Here is a 23,639-nt window from a genome sequence, read left to right as displayed (position 1 = left end):
GGCGACTTTTGTCTCTCACGTGCGAGAGAGATTTATGGTATATGATAATTTCATTATATGAGCAAAACGGAGGAAAAATCGCACGCATGCCGAAAAAACAACTCGCATCTAGGGGGAAACGAGGGGGTGGAAAGGGGGGCAGAGGATTGTTACTGCTGATGCTCTCTCTCGAAAAAGAATCGCGTGTGCACGTACGCGAAACACAATAACCCAACGTTAACGTATCGGCAAACGAGTTTTATGTTCGAATCTCATTTTAAGCGCTGTTTTTCGCGACCGTTGAAGCCACGGCCGTTCATGAATTGTAAATCGCTACTGATTTAGAAAAAGCAACGACCGCGTAATCTTTAAAAAAAAGTCTTAAAAAAGTTAATAAAAATATGTAAAAATTAATTTTTAGAAATCTTGAAAAATTCAGAAACATGAATTGTAAATCGTTATCGTTACTGATGTAAACAAGCAGCGACTGCGCAATTTTCTTTTTAAAAAATCTTAAGAAATAAAAAAGTTAAGTTAAAATATAATAAAAGTTAATTTTTTTTAATCTTAAAAAATTCAGAACATTTATAAAATTTTAAGTACATAGAGAATACATGAAATAAAAAAAGATTCAAATTCAATGCTAAAAAAAACTTAGTCGTAGAATTAATTCATTAATTATTCGAAATGGCAAAACTATCAATTTTAGTGTATATGGAACACTGGTTAAAAATTATTACGTACTCTTAAAATGATTCCAAACTATATTAAATCGTCAAAAAAATATTTTCCTAAACGTAAAAAAGCACACGCTGATCTTGCGTCTATATTTCAACACCTTGCACCTTTATTTTTACAATTTTATCTCGGCTCAGCATTTAATCTACAGATTTTTCAACGTGCATTATTATATATACATATTTTAATATATTTTATATATGTATTTTTAATATATTTTATTTCATAGAAAATAAATTCATTTAAAAAAGCAACGCCTCCGTTAAAGATCTAACGCATTTAAACCGCGCATTATCCACACATTTCAAAGCTCCTCAGTAATAAATCGAGAGAGAAGAATCGTTTCGAAAGTCAGAGATCTCCGGTGGAATAAAAAGTAGGACGGCGCCCATTTTTTCGCTGTAAAAACACTAAGTTCAGTACTTACCACTGATCCACGTGCCGTTGAAGCTCTTGGAAGACAAGGAACCGGACAGCCATTCCTCCAGGGAGATACCTGGTTCGCCGTTTGTTCTCGACGCAGCGGAACCCGGGCTGCCGGTCAAAAGTATCGCTGCAGCGATCACCAAAGCCAGGACGACGATGATGACGATGCCGCAAATCAGCAAACGCCATCGATATCGCTGCTTAGTCTTCGTCATGAGATCCTGCAAAGATAATATCCAGAAAAGCGTCAGTAAAGTCACAATAGAACAGTAATTATACATTCAACATGAGATTATATAAGATCATTTTTTTACAGTTTAAATACTGCAAACTCAGTCCTACATGGATTTAATAAAAGTTGTTATTAACATGAAATTAAAAAAAAAAGAATAGAGAGAAAATTCGAAAGTAGAAATAATATATATTAGAATCGCTGTTTTTCATGAGCCATTAAAATCACTGAGAATTTAAGATTCATCGATCGCATGAATTTATCATAATCAATTCACGGTTTCTGTAAACAAACATAGAAAATGCTGGAGTACATTTCATTTCAGTTATCAACTATGTGATTGTTTGATTTATATCAATATTTGTTTCCAACATTTTAATTAAAATGTTGCATATGTACGTGTTTTGGTACTACTCGATGGATGATGTGCATTTTTTCTCTGGAAAAATTTTGTATAATATCGTCGTATTTTAATATTGTCGCGCTCGCTGTATAATGAATAATCAATATAATTGAAGCATCTCGATATCGAGTTTATCATTCGTATCCATTCATACAAGTTCCAATATATGATTTGTACATGCATATGTTTATATAAAAATAAAATGCATCGCTTTTCTAAAAGATCTGTACTTCCATATTAAAAATTACACTGATTTTTCACAAGAAATCTTAAATCTATATAAATACATGTAATAAAATCTATTCTTTCCAAATCGCATAAAGATAATTTCCCCATCCTGTAGATGTAAATAAATTGCAGATTGCTCAATGTTTGATTTATATTGCCAAACTAGAGATTCGAAATTAAATTAATCCTGGCTAACAATAAAATTCACATACGCGAAAACTTTAAAAATTCTCAATCTCGCGACGAACCTGCCTTAGGTGATACGTGTCGAATGTGTCGTTCTGAATTTCGCACATCCGGCAAAGAGCCAACTTCTCGCTCCGAAATAATGTTCTCGAACGCACAACCCCCAGTGAAAGATCCCGAATAGGAGGGAAAGGGAAGGAAGGGGTAGAAAAGGGGGCGCAAGAAAGAGTGGAGCGGGCAGTCTATATGTGTAAGCTGGCCTTATCGAAAATTGGATTTCGTATTTCCGGGAAAATAAAAGCCAAGCACACTCTGCGGTACCGTCGCCGTGGCGTGGGTACGCGAGATCCCATATTTATAAATCTTCTTTATCAAAATTAAATTTGATCACCGCGGACCGCCGGACGTTATCGAGCCAAGGCGTCGTGACGTAACTTCATTTATCACGAACCCGTCGATGACCGAAACTAGCCGCGATCTCGCCGAGAGAATTGACCGCAACGTGATCGATAGAGAGAGAAAGAAAGAGATCTATATATATATAAAAAATTATAACAAACATATAAAATGCCTAAAAATTTTTTGCAAAAAAATATCGACTTTAAATTATAATTATTATATATAATACGACGAATATTTAAAGATACATTTAAAGATACATTAAATATTCGAGATGCAGATTATATTTGTAATACGATAATGCATTTCAATTGATTGAACGATCCGCGATTAATTTGAACGAATATACCGCATCTCCGAAATATATATGTGCCTTTCGATATGGTCGATATCGGTCTGATGATTTTTCCTTTATCCGATATATTTTTTTTTTTACCCCCTGCGATTTCAACTCGCAAGTGCGCACGGCGTGATTTATGAGAAAACGCCTTGACGGCACCGGATACGCTTTTCCTATATAAAGTGGGGAAACGATTTACGGTTCGGAGTTTAGCTCACTGTCGCGTTAAAGAACGCGGCCTTTCCATTTATTATGCGTCGATGAAATGTGGTTCCATCGACGAGAACCTGTCGGAAGTGACATGATGGAACCTCAATGAAAACGAGTCGTCTGAATCATAAGCTGAATTTTAACGAAATGTTTGTGTGTTAAAAATTAATGGAAATTAAATTTTCCAATTACTAAGCTCAAATATTGGTTGATTTTATATTACTCAATTAAATATAGGTAATCTTCAATTATTACGTTAAAATATTAGACAATTTTTAAACTAATTAACTCGTCTTTATTAATTGCATGTGATTGAAATTTGATTCCAATTAAATATTCCTCGAGAAGTAAAGCCTCAAATAAAAATGTCTGTTATATTAAATTTTATTTATATTTTTAATATTTCATTTGAATTTTATTTATGCTTAAAATATTACAAAAATTAACTTAAATTTGAATATACTTATTAAATTTTATTTATATTTATAATATTTTACTGATACTTAAAATTATATATAAATATATCATTATAATTATAATTAAAAAATATAATTAAAATTATATATTTACATTAATATATACATTAATATATATACACGAGTGTGTGTAGAATCGCGGCACGAGATATTGAAAGAAGCAGCACTCAATTTTCCGATAACGTTCTTATATACAATGCAACGTTTTATTGGCGCCGACCAGCGAATTCCCACGATTTTATCTTTAGATGCGCCGTTGAATCGCGCGCGAGAATAATTAATCGACACTCGTTATGTATATATGATTTATGATATCGCATTCTGTGCGATTACACAGCGGCTTATTGAGAGTTTTAAGATATATTCCTGTCACTATATTAATTATTCCTCGCTATTCAATAAAGGCGACAAATAAAAGAGGGAGGGGGAGTAATTGAAAGATTGAAATTCTTTCACATAAATCTGAGGTTGATTTTTTTTCAAACAGAAAATATCTCTTTATCGTCCTTTGCATCTCTAATTATTTTCAAGTCCAATTTTTTTTGTAAAGAGAAATTAACAATTATTATTGAAAAAATAACAATCAAGTGAATGAATTATAACATGACATGTGCTCAAAATGTGCTTCTTGAGCTTGAATGCAAATTTAAAATAGGACCTTCGTATAACATTTTTATAATTAAAATTGACCTCCCGGATAAAGCTGTCAAAAGTTTCTGTCAGCGCGCTCTTGTTGCAAATCACTCGGTATAATAAAGATGTTAAAAAGTCTTTTGTTCCTCGTAATGAACCACCTCCCCTCGTTTGCGTGTATCGGAATACTAATTTCATGCTTCGCTCTCTCGAAAAAAAATAAACATTTTTCATCGAGAGAGAAGTTTCATTAATAGAGAAAGAGAGAGAGAGAGCGTGGCCGCATTAATAAATCCGCGATTCTTTTCAATCGGCATTCGGAGGACGCGTTTTCGCGCTCATTCATTCCTACTGAAATGAATCCGAAGCCGAACGAATCCGTATTCTAATTAGCTCACAGTTCTTACAATCGCGCGTCGCCGTCACTTTTGTTATCGCAGTCGCGCGAAGCGCATTCTCGCGATCCAATCAAAAAGTAACCGCGTAGAGAGTCTATTATCCCTCCCTTCCTCTCTCGTCGCCATTCCGTCGTCTGAATGCAGTTTGAATGTCGCGTACCACCCGGTAATGGTATTACGTGCAAAGTGCCGCAATATCGAACGCGTTCGCTTTTACTTCCGCAAACGTCATCTCTAGAGAGAGGGAGGAAGGAGAGTTCGCCACCCTATATCTTCCTGCGTTTCCCTATATGTATATTGCGTTCCTTCGCGAAACTCGAATCGCCAATTAACAGACTCAGACTTCCCCTGTGCGTATTCCTTGTGAATTCTGATTAGCTATCTCGCTATATTCCTTTTGCGAAAATTCGCTATAAAAGCAGAATTTTGCTTCCCAAGGTAAGTACGCAAGTCAAACTCGCAAGTAATAGTGAAAATAATTTTAACAGATTGTCATGTTTTATTATAAAAACTTCATATTATATATTATACTATATATTATACTATATATTATATTATATATAATATTATATATTTATATTGATGCTTATAATTATAATAAAGTAGATGCGAGCAAAGTTTCAACAAAGTCTATGCAATTTTATGTCATTTTTATTGCAATCTTGTAAATGATTTATAGATAAAAAAAATTTTAATATGAAGACTTTTGCACGAGAATAATGTTATTATGTAAAGTCGATCTTAAAATTCTATGCGTTTTCAATATCCGCTTTGGTTAACATTTCGTCCCCTACTGCCTTTGGCACAATCTTGCCGCAATATCAGCAATGGAGGTCGTAAACTAGTTTGAGTGGAGGCGAATTTTTCGTTTTGCCAAGTCGGAGCACATTCCAGTAGAACAGTGTTTCTCAAATTAGAGAGAGATCCACAACTTTGTTCCTGTGAGATTACCCTGAATAATTTTTCTCTTTTCGCATCAGACGTTTCGTAGGAATTGTTCACTTTGGAAATTCTAAGTGTATTCTGAGTATAAAGAACAAAAATTTAAGATGTCGACATTTATGATCGTAAAACTGATAACAAAATATATAAGTAACGCAATTTGCAAGCTATAACAATATTTAATCATATTCGTTCAATTTACGAAATAAAATAATAAACACACAATTAAAAAGTTAATAACTAGAAACTCTATGTCACACACACTTTTAGAAGAAACTAAAAGAAATAATTGCTATTAAAAAATAATAATTTTAATTAATAAAATAAAATAATTTAAAAAATAACTAACCTTGTCATGTTTTTTATAAATATTGAATAAAAGAAACACGGATAAAATAAAAATTGTTTTGTAATAAAGTAGAAATCAAATTTTACATTTATTCCCCACACATCAATTATTTTCTGCAATGTTTTCCTTTGCCAGAAACAAGATTCGTCTCATATAAATTATTTTTTATACATAAATAATTGTACAATAATAATTTTATCAACATACAGATAATTGTTTGCTATATTTTAATCAATATATTTTATATTGTATTTTTCATGGTATAAATAAAAAATTCCTCTCATATCTTCAATTTAAAATAAAAATATATCAATTTGTATCTTTATATTAGCTCTTTTAACATTTTTTAGAAAAATCTAATAACGTGAGACATATATATAGTATACATATGTATATACTTTTTTAATTATATTGTGCATAAATATCTCTCTCCATTCATCGCGGTGAGTGAGCACTACTGTGGAATTTACTGTCTTTGGACGTGTATGACGGGGCACGTGGCGCTGCGGAATCACGCTCATACTTTATCTCGAGAATATTGATTTTCGCGGTGGTGTTGCATGAGCCACGTCGATGGACGGCGGGCGAGCAAAAGGAGCTAAAAAATTTAGCGGATGTGATGGAAGCTGGTCTGGCGAGACGCCAAGTATAGGATCTCGCTCTTTGAAGATCCATAATTTGTAACTGAGCCGTCAACGTGGCGTATTGTTATCGAGAGTGCCCTCTCTTCCCTCCTCCCATTCCCCTTCACCCCATCGCACTCGAAACCGATTGTAAGTACCAGCTATCCCATATCGAAATTCTGCCCTCGGTAAAATAAAAAAAAGCGTATATCGGAAACTGACACATTTCGTTGACGTATGTAAAGCGACTCTGTCTCTATCTTTGCGAGCCGAGGGGCAAATTGAGATGCACAGTTCCATTGATATATCAAGTCTGATGCTCGCAGACACGTCAGAAAAATCTGTCTTAAATAATATGTCTTTAAGCTTCTCTTGAATGCCAATCTTTTATTTTTTCTTTTTTTTAGAAAAAAAATGATAAAATAAATTGCTTGAAAATTCGAGTTGACTCATCGAGTTAATTCATGTTATTTAATTTATATATTAATCGTCAAAAAAAATTTTAGTTTTCGAGACTGTTTAGAGTAAGCTATGTGAACCTAGCACCCGACTTTTTAAAAATTAATTTTTTTTAACGGAAAATGATAGCATTTTGTTTGTAGTAACAATAATTTCTTTCGTAGTTTTATCAATTAATAAATAAAAAAAAAGTTTTTAATGACTCGCATCCGACATTGAGATATCGCAAATCCGCTTGCGCAGTCTTCTTTAGAATCGTTTGTAGTTGTTTGTAGTGATTTCAAGTGTAGGTTTGTAGGAAAATCACTACAAACAACTACAAACGATTCTAAAGAAGACTGCGCAAGCGGATTTGCGATATCTTTAAAATTAACAAATTTACCTCTTGGACAAATAAACAGTTGTGTATAACTTTTGAACCGCTCAACTACAAACGAAAGGAAAATCATTACAAACAACTACAAACGATTCTAAAGACTGCGCAAGCGAATTTGAAAAATCTTAAAAATTGACAAAGTTAGCTCTCTTGGACGAATAAACAATTGTTTATAACTTTTGAACCGTTCAACTACAAACAAAAGAAAAATCACTACAAACAACTACAAACGATTCTAAAGACTGCGCAAGCGAATTTGCGATATCTCAATGTCGGGTGCGAGTCATTTAAACAATTTTTTTTATTTATTAATTGATAAAACTACAAACGAAATGCTATCATTTTCCATTTAAAAAAATTAATTTTTTAAAAGTCGGGTGCTAGGTTCACATAGCTAAAGTGTCGTTTATAATTATAGACTGTTGAATCTCGATTCATACTACTTCAAAAAGTCTGATTAATTTTAAACTGTACTACTAAACATTAAAATAGATTTTAATTTGTTAAAATCTGTTATTTTGCTCTTTAATAAATTCTTGGATTAATATATTACACATAATTAATAATTTCATAAAAAAATTAGCACTGTTTAATCTTGATTTATACTACTTGAAATAGGCCGACTAATTTTGAATTATACCACTAGGAACGAAAAATTTAAATATTTCTTAAAATCTTTTCTTTTTTTCTGTTTAATAAATTCATAAATTAGTATGTCACATAGTATTATTTATAATTATATACTGTTGAATCTCGATTCATACTACTTCAAAAAGTCTAACTAATTTTAAATTGTACTACTGAACATAAAGTTAGATTTTTATTTCTTAAAATCTGTTATTTTGCTCTCTAGTAAATTCTTTGACTAATATATTATACATAATTAATAATTTTATTTAAAAATTAGCATTGTTTAATCAAGTTATAAACAATTTGTTTATAACTTTTGAACCGCTCAACTACAAACGAAAGGAAAATCACTACAAACAACTACAAACGATTCTAAAGAAGACTGCGCAAGCGGATTTGAAAAATCTTAAAAATTGACAAAGTTAATTCTTGGACGAATAAACAATTGTTTATAACTTTTGAACCGCTCAACTACAAACAAAAGGAAAATCACTACAAACAACTACAAACGATTCTAAAGAAGACTGCGCAAGCGAATTTGCGATATCTCAATGTCGGGTGCGAGTCATTTAAACAATTTTTTTTATTTATTAATTGATAAAACTACAAACGAAATTATTGTTACTACAAACAACTACAAACGAAATGCTATCATTTTCCATTTAAAAAAATTAATTTTTTAAAAATCGGGTGCTAGGTTCACATAGCTAAAGTGTCGTTTATAATTATAGACTGTTGAATCTCGATTCATACTACTTCAAAAAGTCTGACTAATTTTAAACTGTACTACTAAACATTAAAATAGATTTTAATTTGTTAAAATCTGTTATTTTGCTCTTTAATAAATTCTTGGATTAATATATTACACATAATTAATAATTTCATAAAAAAATTAGCACTGTTTAATCTTGATTTATACTACTTGAAATAGGCCGACTAATTTTGAATTATACCACTAGGAACGAAAAATTTAAATATTTCTTAAAATCTTTTCTTTTTTTCTGTTTAATAAATTCATAAATTAGTATGTCACATAGTATTGTTTATAATTATATACTGTTGAATCTCGATTCATACTACTTCAAAAAGTCTGACTAATTTTAAACTGTACTACTGAACATAAAGTTAGATTTTTATTTCTTAAAATCTGTTATATTGCTCTCTAGTAAATTCTTTGACTAATATATTATACATAATTAATAATTTTATTTAAAAATTAGCATTGTTTAATCAAGTTATAAACAATTTGTTTATAACTTTTGAACAGCTCAACTACAAATGAAAGGAAAATCACTACAAACAACTACAAACGATTCTAAAGAAGACTGCGCAAGCGGATTTGAAAAATCTTAAAAATTGACAAAGTTAATTCTTGGACGAATAAACAATTGTTTATAACTTTTGAACCGCTCAACTACAAACAAAAGGAAAATCACTACAAACAACTACAAACGATTCTAAAGAAGACTGCGCAAGCGGATTTGTGATATTTCAATGTCGGGTGCGAGTCATTTAAAACATTTTTTTTATTTATTAATTGATAAAACTACAAACGAAATTATTGTTACTACAAACAATTACAAACGAAATGCTGTCATTTTCCGTTTTAAAAAATTAATTTTTAAAAAGTCGGGTGCTAAATTCATATAGCTTTTAGAATAAATCAAATAAAAAATATAAATTTAAAAAATGAAAAAGCCAGACCAAAATTAAATAAATAAAAATACTTTGTTTTCTAAACTTATTGCCCTTTTTTTCACAAACACTACTATGTATATAGGACGTAAAATTTGCTCAAAATCATGTTACAGACAGTTTAATTGCATCGTAAAAGCGAAGTCTCGATATTGAGCGATTTCATAGGCTTGCACACACATTCCGTGTAAATATACAATGCAATCCCAAATACATATTCGGTGATGATTTGCTCGCATATAGCTTTGTACCTCGGAAATTAAGGTATTTGCTGCAATCGCACGTCGCCCGTCAACGATATCCGCCAAATGACAGTAAATCTCATTGAATCCTATTCAACGGAATAAGCTATGCCACGTACAAAATTTAGGAGATATGACATTAATGTCTCGTACATTGATTACGTTGCACAAACCACTACGTAATTCACAACATGATTACCCATCCTTGACATATTATATGTACTGTCTGAGAATAATTATTTTCGGCAAATAGGTATATATCTGATTTTTATTAGAAAATAATTTTATTTATGATATATATTTTTTTCATATTTCAATCAATATTTTTTTATACAAATATTCTATTTTTCTTAATACGCGAATAACAAATTCCACTCATATTTTCAATTAAATAAAAATATACAGTTTTATCTGCATTATTAAAATTCTTTAAATAAAAGTCTAAGGAAATGATGTGAAATTTCTGTGTACATTTTGTGTTAACGATATCTTAAGTTTGACCTCAAAAAATTAAATAATATATATTAAACAAATAAATTATAATGAAGAATATTCACCCAAGACCCAGCAAATATTAATATTAATTTTGGATATAAAGTATTGATACGCGCAGAGAGTTGCCTATAAAAATAACGTGTTCAACACCTGCGACTTAATTTTTACAACGTGCCGTTCGCTTAACTGTTCAATTAACATTAACCGAGTTCTCGCAACATAACTACCTCTCTCTCTTTCTCTCCTTTTTGGCTCTCGCTCTCTCTATCTCTCTATCTCGCGATCTGTAAATATTCTAAAAAACTCTTCCCTCCGGAGATGCGCTAACTAGATCGCTTCTATGCACCCATTTTATCCGGAGTTCATCTCATCTCATGACTACAGGATGTGCAGAGTTTCGAGCGGCAAAAAGGATTTTCCGATATAACCGTCTTGTCCGAGAACCCGGTTGGGAACAAATGTCACACGGTTACATTTCTCAAAGTAAATACATACATATATCTCGTCGTGGAGAGCGAACAGTCTCTCTTGTTGGACAGCAGGGTGTTACGGGAGTTAAGTTACCTCTCGTCGCTTTACGCTTGTCAAAGGATCATTCTCTCCGACTGCTGCCGCTGCTGGCCGATAAGACCAACATTAAAAGCCGAAAGAGAGGCTATACAAGATAATTCGTGCAGAATGTCTACTCAAATCTTGCAAAAAAAATTCTCTAATCTTTGAGGTATTTAAAATTTTAGGTAAAATACGAAAATTTGACGTAGCTTTTTATTTAAAATACGTTTCTTCATTTTATTTCGCGCTTTCAAATTTTCCATTCCAATACGATTGCAAACAAAGAATGCAGCTTTCCAGCATTTAATATTGATTTATCAATCGTCAAATTAATTTAGACAATATAACATTTAAACGCTAAAGATATATGGAAAGATATACAATAAAAATTTAAAACAAGAAGTATTTTATATAATAAAAATATATAATAAAAGTATTTTAAATAAGGGTAAAATTATCATAGACATAATGAAAGAAATTCCTCTCAATAAAATTCCATGAAAATTCCCGCATTTTTCAAGATAAAAAAATCCTGACAATCCTCGTTTTTTCCAGAGAATAGGCTCCTTGTAAAGTGATTTATTACAAATTTTTCTCTTTCTTATTACTTTTTTTCTGATTCGAATTTTGATTATTTATTACTCTCGTCGTAATTAGACTTATTAAATATATTTCGACAGAAAATGTTAAGTTTTATAATATAAAGGAATCTTATCTATCCCATTCTATCCCTTTCTCCTCTTTTTCTCCTTCGCTTCCTTTTCTATCGTAATTTTCTCTCATGATTTTCTCTTCCATTTTCTTACATCCCTTTCTCAGAACTCATCTTTTAAGTGTCTTGCCAGAAACTTGCAACTTCTTTATGACGCTGAACTCGCTCATTTACCTCGCGAGAAGTTTAATGAGACTTACAGACCGAAATGACACTCGGACATTTTATTAGTCGCCAGAAAGGACAGTTCCTCTTAAAAAAAAATTCACAAAATTCGAGCCGATTGTGTAATACGGATGTATTTACGAGACGCGAAGTTGTTGCGCAGATTCGCATCTGATACGTTTATCGACGGCAGGATTCTTCGAACTTCGCGTGCACGCAGTCAACTAACTTTTGCATTAAGAGATGAGAGTTAAGGGCTGGTTAACCGCGCGCGAGTCATTTAAGTCGTTTGTGGGTGCTAACTTGTTTCAAGAAGAGCGATTTCTCACGAGCGCGTTAGAAAGATGAAAGATCTGTCGCATTCGAGCAATGTTTTTCGACAATAATATATTATGAAGAAAAAAATTATATTATCGTCGAAACATTGCTTGAACAAATAATTAAATAATTAAAAATTGCTTGAATAATTAAATACAAATTATTAAAAATAAAAATAATTTTAAAAAATAATAAATAATTAAATTTATCCGCGGAATCCTGAAAATCATTGACGGCTATTTTAAACATTTAATAAGAGTGTCAAAGGCACTTCTGCATAAAAGTTAAGTAGAACATTGCAGCGAGAGCATCTGCTCGCCTCTTATATATCTCTCTCGAAAAATAAAAAGAAACTTCTAATATTTAAACTTCTTGAGTAATCCGATAATAAATTAATTTCGCAAGATTAAAGTATTGTTGATTCAAGAGCACGCCGGGTCTGCAAATGGGAAAAATAAATTCTGTCGTTATCTCTCGAATGGTCTTCAAGCCTTAATGATCCTCGCAAGAGCGATGAAACAAAATATAAGATTTAAGCGCACCGGCAAATATTTCTGTAAAATTTACTCTACGTTAAGAAGCTTTAAGACACGAGCGAACGTAATTTTATCTTTTTCAAGAGATTTGCCGGTTGCACGAAACGAGTCAATAACTTTTCTATGTAAGCTTTTACCGTGGAAATCTCTGTTCTCGGACAAACTCTTTACTTCCGTAAAATATAAAGGGGGAAAAAAACTATATAACGTAAAATGAATTTGTCTGATTGTGAAGTTCTCGAAGCATTGATCCAGGAAAAAGAGAAATTTTGATATCTTATAACATACAAGCTAAAAACTTGTAGTTTACTCTTTCAATTTGTTACACGATATGTTTCGTGGAAGTTAAATAAAAACGCATTTCATAGAAAAATAAAATGCTGTCCCAAAAGAGAACGCAGTATGAGATGAAGATGTAAAATATTACGAAAAATATACTGATCGAGTTAAAAACAACATTTACTGAATGTAACTAATTTCTTTTGTTTTTTTTTTTTAATGCAAATAATCTCATCAAATCAATGATGTAAAGTATAGTAATTTTGATGAAACATATAAATGAAGCAATTATTTTAATAATAATATAATCTAAGTCAACTAATATAAAAGTAAAAATTTTAAGAAAATTTGATAAATTAACTATATTTTTGTCAGTATATAAAAAAATATGAAATTTTTTTTATAAAAATCTCTCATTTTTTCCTTTCTCTATATGTATGTCATTTGAATATTAAGTTAAAAAATATTCAGCTTATCAGTTTCGAAACGGAATTGATCGATCGAAGTTTTACATACCTAATAAAAATATTTGCACCGATAAAAGGGAGTTTCGCGATCAAGAAGAGAAGAATTGGACTGTCTTTGGCAATCATTGCATTCCCTATCGATTTCATAGCAATGCATTAAGAAATAGACAGCGATTTTCAGCCAGGAAGTGCCATCGCGAAGCGACAGGATAATTTGTTGCTGCATCTCTCGGTGCAAATATATAAAAAAAAAAGAAAAAAGGAGAGAACGAAGAGGATCTTGCAGAGAGACGGGATTCGGCACAGACGTACCTAATTTTCGCCGTTATACGATCTGCGTCTTTTTTATTTCGATTAAAACGCGTTGGAAAGAAGAGCTGCTAATCCGAGTTAATTAGACCGCCATTACTGTAAATAAACGCGCGTTAAATCTCGCCGTTTCGTCCTTTGTGCCGCAATAAGGACGACCGAACGACGATATTCCCCCGCGAACACTATAGTCGGGGCTAAATCCCGATAAATCCCGACCGGTTCTCCATTGATACGTTTCTCTCCCGCCCCTCTCTCCCCTGCCCACGGAAATCGATGAGAACGACGAGATATACGAGCTGATTTACATAGCCGTCCAATGTAACTCGCCTTTTTGCCGGGGAGGATTACGCGCTCAATTAATGTTTAATAGGGTCTGAGTTTATGGCGAGAAAAGCAGCGCTTTCTATATACGCTGATTTGTTTCTTGCATTTCGATATATCAATCCCAGATCATTATTTACGATTATTCGTGTAACATCGTTCGGCAAATATTGCGCGTAATTATCGTAATTGTCATCTATTTCATCATTTTTCTAAAATGATAAATCAGCAAAGAAAGCTTTAATAATGAGATATTTTTCGTATTAACGAATGTCTATTAAAATTTTTTTAAAATTTTTTAAAAATTCCCTGATCACATTTTTCAATAATTAATATTCTTCGCTGTTTAATATTACTGAGAATATATTTTCAAGATTCTCATAAATTCTGTATGAATGGTCCACTTTGTTTCGTATCAGAAATACATTTTTCGAAATATTTTTATATTTATAGCTCTATATGTTCACTCAAGTAGTATCCTGAGCCAAAATGATATTTTATTTCTGTTTCGAGATAAAACATGCAGAACTGGAAACGGGCCAGAACAAACCACTGTTGCCTTAGGCCAAAGAAAAACTAAATATAATAGCATATGCATATAATACGTTTTCTTTTTTTTTCAAGATAAAGATTTTATAAATATAATAAATGTGCTGCGCGGCAGCATATTTATTATATAATATTCTTCAAAATACATTTAAAACCCTAACAATACAATTCTATCGTGCACACTGTTGATTATAAATTCATAAAATCTTCATATTATTATATTCTGTAATTCGATAATCAAAATGTGAAGAAAACTTTATTTAATATTCTCAATCTTTAGACATATGTTTAAATTTCTTTCTAAATATTTTTCAAAATATTTTATTAATGAGATGTAAAACATGATTAGTAGTTTAATAATTATTTTAATTAATTTGTAATTAATATATAATTAATCTATATAACTATATAACTAATTATTTTAAATTATTAATTAATTATATAATAATTAATTGATTAATTATATATGTGGATCAAATTTTGTAGTAATATATCTTTCTGATTTCATTGAATATCGTCGATAAGGGCATGATTCGTAATATTATTAAATAATAAAAAAAGTGTCATAAAACATCGAGATGAATGCCCGCGAAAGTGATTTATGAACAGATGTTCGTGACTTTGTATTTCTTCGTAATTCTCCGCGACATTAAATTACCGATCAAACTGCCCAGATCGTGTCGGGGAGCCACGAGCGAAATAAGGCTTATATATACTTTTAGGGGATCCAAGTCGCGGAGAAGTAATTTAGTGTACCTGACAGAAGTTATAATCCCGTAAAACACGAAATACACAAGGAAAACAGAGGGGAATCCTCTTGAAACACACGATCGGCATAAAATGCGCGATTCCCGACTGCATATATGTCGGGATACACATACACACACGCATACGCGCGCACGTAAGTACGTGATGTCGAGTACTGACAGGAAACTGATTGTGGCCTAGAAAGCACCGAATCGGACGAGTCATCAAACGACTCTGATGATGGAAGTAATTTCCCGCATGCACAACGTTATATCACGTTCGAATAACGAGAGAAATCCGATGCAAAAAAAAAATTTCGTTTCAAATAGTGAAACATCTTTGCAACTTGTCATTTTATCTCTTGACATTTTCACGCCACTCAAAATCAACTCTAAACTTCTTCGCATTAATTACTAATTATATATTAAATTAATTGACAACAATTATTAACTTAATGTTTCAGATCCCACTAATTTAAAAAAAATACATATTTTGAAAAATATCTTTAAAAAATTTTTAAATATTTCTAAAGTATGAGAGTATTAGATTTTTTTTACACGTTTTAATTATCGATTATCATTCCTAAAATTAGAAATATCCGACATAAAAAGTGAGACGCGAAAAATAATAGAATAAATAAGGCATAAAATCAGCAAGAGAAACAAATATATATAAAATGATCGATCTCTCTCGGAATAAATGATGAGTTTGCTTAACACATCTGCGAAAGGGATAATCTCCGATTTGACGCGAGTAAAACAAAGTTGGTCCATCATCCTATCATTATCTTTAATGGCCTTAATCAGCCGGCGGTCGTTACGCGATTGTGCAAACTGCAGGAGCTTACAGGAACGTACAGAACATCGAAACTGAAAGTATAATACAGCAAGTCAAAAAGAAAAAAAAAAAAGAAAATCTCATCCGTATAGTCGGAGCTTATCTCAAACGAATCACGGATAAACCGACTTTTGTATGCAACTTCGCTTTCCTGTGTGTCGTGAATCGCAAACAGCAAAACTGAGTCGACTCTGCAGAAAAGATTGAAGATATTTTTTTATCGCGCATTTCTGATATATATACACGTCACCGAAATATTATATATTAATCCCGAGATATCTTTCTACATTCTTCCAATTACACGATTGCAACTCTATCGAAATGTGCTTTAGAATTTACCGGTTTTCTTACATAAAGATAAGAAAAAAGATAAAGGAGTGGATAAAATATTATGAAAAATTCAATTTAAAATATACACATAATAATATATATCATATAATAATCATACTATGTGCAACCCTTAGTAATGTTACATTATATTATTATGCATATTTTAAATTGAATTTTTCATAATAAATTTATTATTCATAATAATTATATTTTAGCCACTTCTTTCATCGACACAACGAAACAACACATTCTCATCAACGTATTATAGACGCAAATAATTAATTAACAAATTCAACGCGCATCGGGTAATTTTACTTTTCCTTAATAAAGTGATACATGTAGATACATAGGTGAGAATTATACTCGGCGCATAACTAATCGTATTAATTGCAGATGTATTTCCGCTAGAAGTCATCGAGAGCGAAAAGAGATCATCGTGATATGGAGGGGAGAAGAAGTTTGCAGGGAAACAAAGCTACGCGGAAGCTCGGAGGAAAATAACCAGATCGTCATTTGTATCCGCCATTATCGTAGCTGCAGGTACTTTCGGCGAATACGCCAACATTAAGCATGTCCACAGGTGAATTGCCGGCGAGTTCATCAGTGATGGATAATGAATTTTTCGTGCCCGGAGTTAATTTATTTTTCAGATCCGGTAAGTACTTTTCGGGATAAAGCGAAAACATAATGAATTTATAATACGCTCTCCGACATAGTTACGGTCTATAGAACAATCCATTCCCCGATATTGCTCCAATTTGACATAAATTTCTTTCCGATAAAATAGAGAAAAAAATCTCGAAATTTTTAACATCTTGTATTTTTTTTATTATGCTGATCAAGATAGAAAATATTATTTTAAAAATCTCTTACAATAAAATTACATCATACAACATAGATAATGATATATTGTTTTTTTCCCAATAAATAAATATTTGATAAATAACATAGGGACTAACTCACAGAGTGTCTACTCAAATCTTGTAAAAAAATTCTCTGAAAAAAAACTTGATCTTCCAGGTATTTTCGTTTTAATTTCCAGTAAAATAAGAAAATTTATAGATGCAGATTTTAAAATAAGTTTCTTTATTGTATGCGCTTTCTAATATTTTTTATTCATCGCGATTGCTGAGAAAGTTGTCAAGCATGTTTTTCGAACATTTAATATTGATTTATTGATCGTAAAATTAATTTGAACAATAACAAAGTGCAATATATTATTATATCTAAACGCTAAAAATATAAAATAAAACATAAAATAAAAATATAAAATAAAAATTATAATTTATTACAAACATCTTTAGGAGTACTAATTTAATTAAATATTATTAAAAAATTGAATAATTTTCTATAAAACTTACATAAGACTTGATTCTAAAAAAAATCATCGATAAAATTACATGAGATTTTAATAAAAATTTTAATATTGCAAAAATATATTAAACATGTTTCTTAAATGCTAAATAAAAGTAAAATTATATCAAAGGCACAATTTTTGAAAAAATTCCCCGAGTCTCTATAAAATTCCATGCAAATTCCCGAATTTTTCAAAGTAAAAAAAAAACCCTGACAATCTCCGATTTTTCTAAGGAGTAGATACCCTGTAAAACAACCCTTTTAAAAACTGAGATTTTTAACAAGAAAGAACCGACAGTGTTGTAAGAAAAAGTTATGCCGAACATTATAAGTTAACATTGAAATTTCCGTGATTCGCGTCTCTTTTCGAAAATGAGCGAAAAAGTCAACCTCGCTATGTCCGTTCCTGAGATGCTTGTAGCTCCAGTTAGTGTTGGCCGCTAAATACGTGAGATCCAATTTGGATCCGCCCCAAAATTCAATAGAGTCGGGGCGTATATGTATATGCAATGCACCATCCCTGTTACACGAGACCGGTACAGTATCTCGGTCGGGTATCCAATTTCTGAGCCGCCGTGAAAGAGTATCGTGCACTTTCGCGATATTATCCACGGAACGTCTCTCTCATCCCTTACCCTTCCTTTGCCTTCAACCCTTCCTTCTTCGTCTTCACGGAAGGATCAAGAGCAATCCAGTAAATCCGCTATCGTATTCTCAGGCTACTCGGCGAATTAAAAGCCATTGGGCGGAGTGTAAGATGGCATATCGGATAAGGTATTATCTAATTGCGCTGCTGGTTGGCCCGCTAAAGACGCCGCCGATGTAATTGATGATCAATAAAGATAACATATCTACCGCGATATTAACCCGCGTAGCGTGCCATTCCTGCGTAAGGGTTATCTCGCTAACGAAATACTACTCTCCTTTCAAACGGGGCAATAAATGCGGGATAAATGAATTGAAACGTCGAGAATGATGTAGATTTAAATTCAAATAGAGATTAGAGATTTCGGATAGAAGAGAAAAATAATTTAAAATATTCTAAAATTCAAGTACAGATCAGCTAATCATTTAAAAAATTAATTCAGTCAATAACAAAATACAAATCAAATTTTCTAATTATTAAATTCATAATTATATCTAATATATTCTAATTATTAGATTCATAATTATATATTCTATAATATTTATGTATTATATAATATTAATTTTTATTAACGAATCACATTTTTTACTTAAAATGACCTCCCGAATAAACTGTCTTCTTATATTAATTTTTAAATACAATATTCGCGCATGTAAATTTCCTCCTCTTTTTTTAACAAATTTTCGTAAAATTCTTTCAGTTTAAAATACAAAGTTGCATCATGATATGTATATGTAAGAATATTTTCGAAACTATCGTTAAAATTTTTAATAATGTCCACGGAGCTTTTCACCTTTTTGCCAGACCGTTCTTGCGCAATTTAGCGTATATCAAATTATCTTGGCTTCTCAGATTTATTTCAGATTCGACTCTCAATCTGGATTCGAATTGGATTCCGCGTTTCCTAAAGGAGATCCGAATGCAATCTTCCTTTCCGCGATATTATCCGATGCGGAAGCAACCGACTGCGGAAAGCAGTCAATAAGAATAAATCGACAGCTTTATTCTTGCGGCACTAAACAAATTAGGAAGAAATATCCGTGTGACATAAGGGAATTACTTTTTCCAAGAAAGATTCGTTAATCTTTTCACCGGTATAGAATGAAATATCGCTATATAGAAGATTTTCGATTATTCTTTTTTCGTTACTCTTATTCTTCTCAGAATATTATTTTTGTACATCCGTGTTCCCTTGCTTTTTCAATTCCGTCGAAATGCTTTTTCCCTATCGTCGAAGTGCACTCATTTACCTTTTTCCGATCAAATTTTATCGGCGAGCTTTGCACCCGAAGGTTTCCCTCAAAAATCTAGAAGCAGAGTATATACGATTTTCGTTTCTCAGAGAAAACATTCTTTCCAAATTCCTAGTTCTCTCTTTATCAAAATTTCTTGCCGAACACAAAGATAACAAATGCAGTAGATCTAACTCGATATCGTGATTCGTGTAACTTTATTTTACGACTGCCGAATTATCCGTATTTTTTTGCATTAAACATTCTTCTAAAATAAAGGAACGAAAATGATAAAAGAACTCGTTATATATTTCGTGTTTTATTATTTAGTTTTTTTTTCGTTTTTATATCCGTATTATTATACCCTATCTCGATTATACCAAACTTAAATACGTTATGGAAAAAAAGTACGATATATTTGAATACAGTTTGTCAAACATAATTATCTCTACGCGGTGGGCATTCTCCTCATTAGTTTATGATTAAATATTTCACGTATTCCTTCCCAAGAGGCAAGTTATACAAACTTCTAATCTCTTCATTAGTGTTGACAGAGTGAAAGTTCGGCAATTGCGTGCGAGCAACATCAAATATTGCGAGTTTGTGTAACGCATACATATTTGTCTTAAAAATTGTTGCTCTATCATCGAACACGTTTCAAATTCTAAAGTATATTTGTAATTTTATTTTTTCACAGTATAAAATTCTTGTCATACGCGTGAAAAAATTATATAGTAAGCGGTCATACAAAAATCATCGATAATCTACTCGAAATCTCATATAATCTCGATCACGATTCAATCAGAACATTACATATCGCGCGTCAACTTGTTCGCCGGTAAATAGTGCGCTTCGATTTGTCGTAACAAATCCCACGGGGCATAAATCCTTATTAGAGTGGCACTCGGCTAATTGTGCGCCTACTCTGCCATGCAGGAAGGTGTATGTGTGGTGCATACAGGAGGCAGTATCGAGGTTTCATTACGAACAAAGCTAACGAGTGGCCGTATAGAATCCGCGATGGGAATTCACGATAGCTGAATCACGCGTAATCTTATTTAGTTCGTCTTTCTTTAGCCGAAAAGAAATTTATAGATAATGAAATCTATCTCGTCTCGTAAATTTTTCATCGATATTTCTTCACTACGACGTTTCCGTGTTTTACACTTCGTTGATTGTGCTCGATGCAATTAAGCTAAACATGGATCCTGCATCATTAAGAGGGATGTTATAATTTAATAAAATTACATTTAAATTGCATTTAAAATTTACACGTAATACATATAAATTTCTAATTTTTTTGTCGAACAAATAAAATGATATATAATAATTTCTTTCCAAAAAAGTTATTTTATACGCTTACAGTATTTTTCCATCAACTTTTAATTATTATCCGAATTTTGAATTTTTACTTTCATGAAAAAAAAACGAAATAAATTTATTTACCGCGTATATGATTGAATGCTCGATTCAATTAGCTAAAATGGATCTTATGTCATTAAAAGGGATGTTGAAATTTAATAAAGTTACATTTAAATTGCATTTAAACGTTACAATATATATATAAATTTCAAATTTTCTTGTCAAATAAATATATTTTTTCAAAAAATTTGTATTTTATACGCTTAAAATTTTTTCCCATCAAACCTTTAATTATTATCCAAATTGTAAATTTTTATTTTGATGAAAGAAACGAAATAAATTAATTCATCGCGTATATTTCGAGATATTTTGAAATGTTAATAGAGACTTAAATTCCTCGCGGAATTTTTAATTCTTGCGCATTTTATGACCCGGGAAAGTACATGCTGATTAAACCGAGTGTTCAAAGGTACAAAGGAGTGGCACGAACGATCTCTCCGCCGTAAATTTGATTTACGGCCAAGAGGCTCAACCTTCCGTCTCGCCGTATAATAAGCGGCAGGATGAAAGTATACGAGGACAATCCCCTCGGGAAGATATACGCGACATAGAGTCGAACCTCTCCTTTCCACTTTAGCGCGTGCCACTGCGAAGGGCCATATGGGAAGATATAGTAGATTAAAAGCGTCCTATCGAATATTATAACGCATCAAGAAAGCTTTGAGACGGGTAAACGCGAATGTGAATATCTGCTTTGTAAGATTAAGCGCGGTATAAAGTTTATGCAGCCTCCTAAAATGAGTAGCTTAATGCAAGAACCATGTAATACAAAATATACTTAACTAACTTTTGCAAAGTGTCTATAATTATATAAGTATTATGTGTCTGCACTATACTCTCGTATTTCGTACATCATTATATACTTTATAAATTTTATATATTTTTTAAATAATAAATAACTGTACAAATACTATATAGTATATATATTTAAATAATTATATATACATATGTATATATAATTATTTAAATATATATACTATATATTTTATATAAATAATAAACAGTTGTATGAATACTAAATATATAAATTTATTATATAATATATATTTATTATATATGTATATATATTGTGTATGAAAATATGAAAGAAATGTTTTAAAATTAAAATTTGCTCCTTTGTAGAGCAAAAAATTTAATATAAAAAAATGCAAGTTAATAGTACATACTTGAGCTTTGTAGCTTATGAAAAAATATTTCGGTAAAATGATGTCCATTACAAATTGAGGGATCAATCAAATTTGATTTATGACGGAAAAGCCCAATTTCCTGCGCTCCGTAAAAAAAAAAGTATACGTAAAGTAAAAGTATCATAATAAGCGGCAAGAATATGGTGGTAATCTTTCCCTTACAAGAGTATGGCTTCATGTACGGTGCCTCGTATACGGGGGATATTGGATTAAAAGCTTCATATTGAAAATCTTATCGCGCGACACAAAACGTCAGGAAGTATTCATAAGTTCGGAAAAAGAAAACACCTTTATACGAGTATCGCGCGCGTAGATCGAAATTCGCGATATTAGATGTATGAAAGATAAAGTGACTTTCCGATTTCTATATACATATATATGTCGATCGCGTCGCCATACGGTCGCAATTGAATTGAAAATGTATTCGAAAATACGAAATAATTATGCGACCATAAATTCGAATAAACGCAATTTTTTTATACGCTTGTATTCAAATTTCTCTCACATTGCTAGCGCGTGTATGTCTTTTAATTATTTTAATTATTATAATTATTGCTATCCTAGCAAAATTATGAAAATTTTAGTTCTTTAATTATTTTTAAAAAATGTGTTAAATAAAAATATTATATTATATTTAAAAAATTGTATAAAAATTAAGTCTTAAATCGTTCGATTTAAATATAAATCATCAAATGCAGAATCTTACACAGAAAGTCTCCGAAAATCTACAATATGTATACAAAAAGATTTTAAATAATACGTATTAAATAATAAATATGCAAAATTATTTCACGGTTAAATAATTTTTCGTATCAATCCGCACTTTGTTCGCTATTCTATGCAGGTGCGAAATATACATTTATACAAAATTATGTATCAAAGTTACGTATATCTCTCGAGACGGGGAAGTTGGATTAAAGTATGTAAAGTGTTAAGCGTTGAGATTTGCACAAGGAAACTTTTCAAGAGTCACTATACAAGAAGTTTAATCTATCGTCGCATGTATAACTTCGCTTCGAATGTAACAACGAGAGGAAGTCAAAATACATTTAAAGTTTGTAAAAGGTTACCACATACACATCGAGCCCCCGTAATCGACTTAGATTCCACGTCGTGAAGTTCATTAAAGTATTCTAACACGTACCTGTAAGATCTAGTAATATTCGTCGCGATTGAGGTGTAAAATGGCACTGCGAAATATGACGGAGAGCG

The 23,639-nt window shown here is 31.5% G+C and overlaps 1 protein-coding gene across 7 annotated transcripts in view; it reads right to left on the bottom strand.

Moving 5' to 3' along the window:
- Nucleotides 1–23,639, bottom strand: part of LOC145946157 (venom dipeptidyl peptidase 4) — a 366,319-nt gene that overhangs the window by 130,633 nt on the left and 212,047 nt on the right. For all 7 annotated transcript variants that reach the window (XM_083055639.1, XM_083055641.1, XM_083055640.1 and 4 more), the window contains one exon: nucleotides 1,145–1,364. In XM_083055639.1, the coding sequence (XP_082911765.1) occupies nucleotides 1,145–1,364 (220 nt within the window). The remainder of the gene's footprint in view (nucleotides 1–1,144; nucleotides 1,365–23,639) is intronic.

This window comes from Prenolepis imparis, unplaced genomic scaffold, assembly GCF_030444845.1.
Source record: "Prenolepis imparis isolate NDT839.2.m4 unplaced genomic scaffold, iyPreImpa1.0 SCAF_15, whole genome shotgun sequence".
Taxonomy (NCBI): domain Eukaryota; kingdom Metazoa; phylum Arthropoda; class Insecta; order Hymenoptera; family Formicidae; genus Prenolepis; species Prenolepis imparis.
Note: the sequence above shows the minus strand (reverse complement) of the source record. Positions and strands in the feature narration are given on the sequence as shown.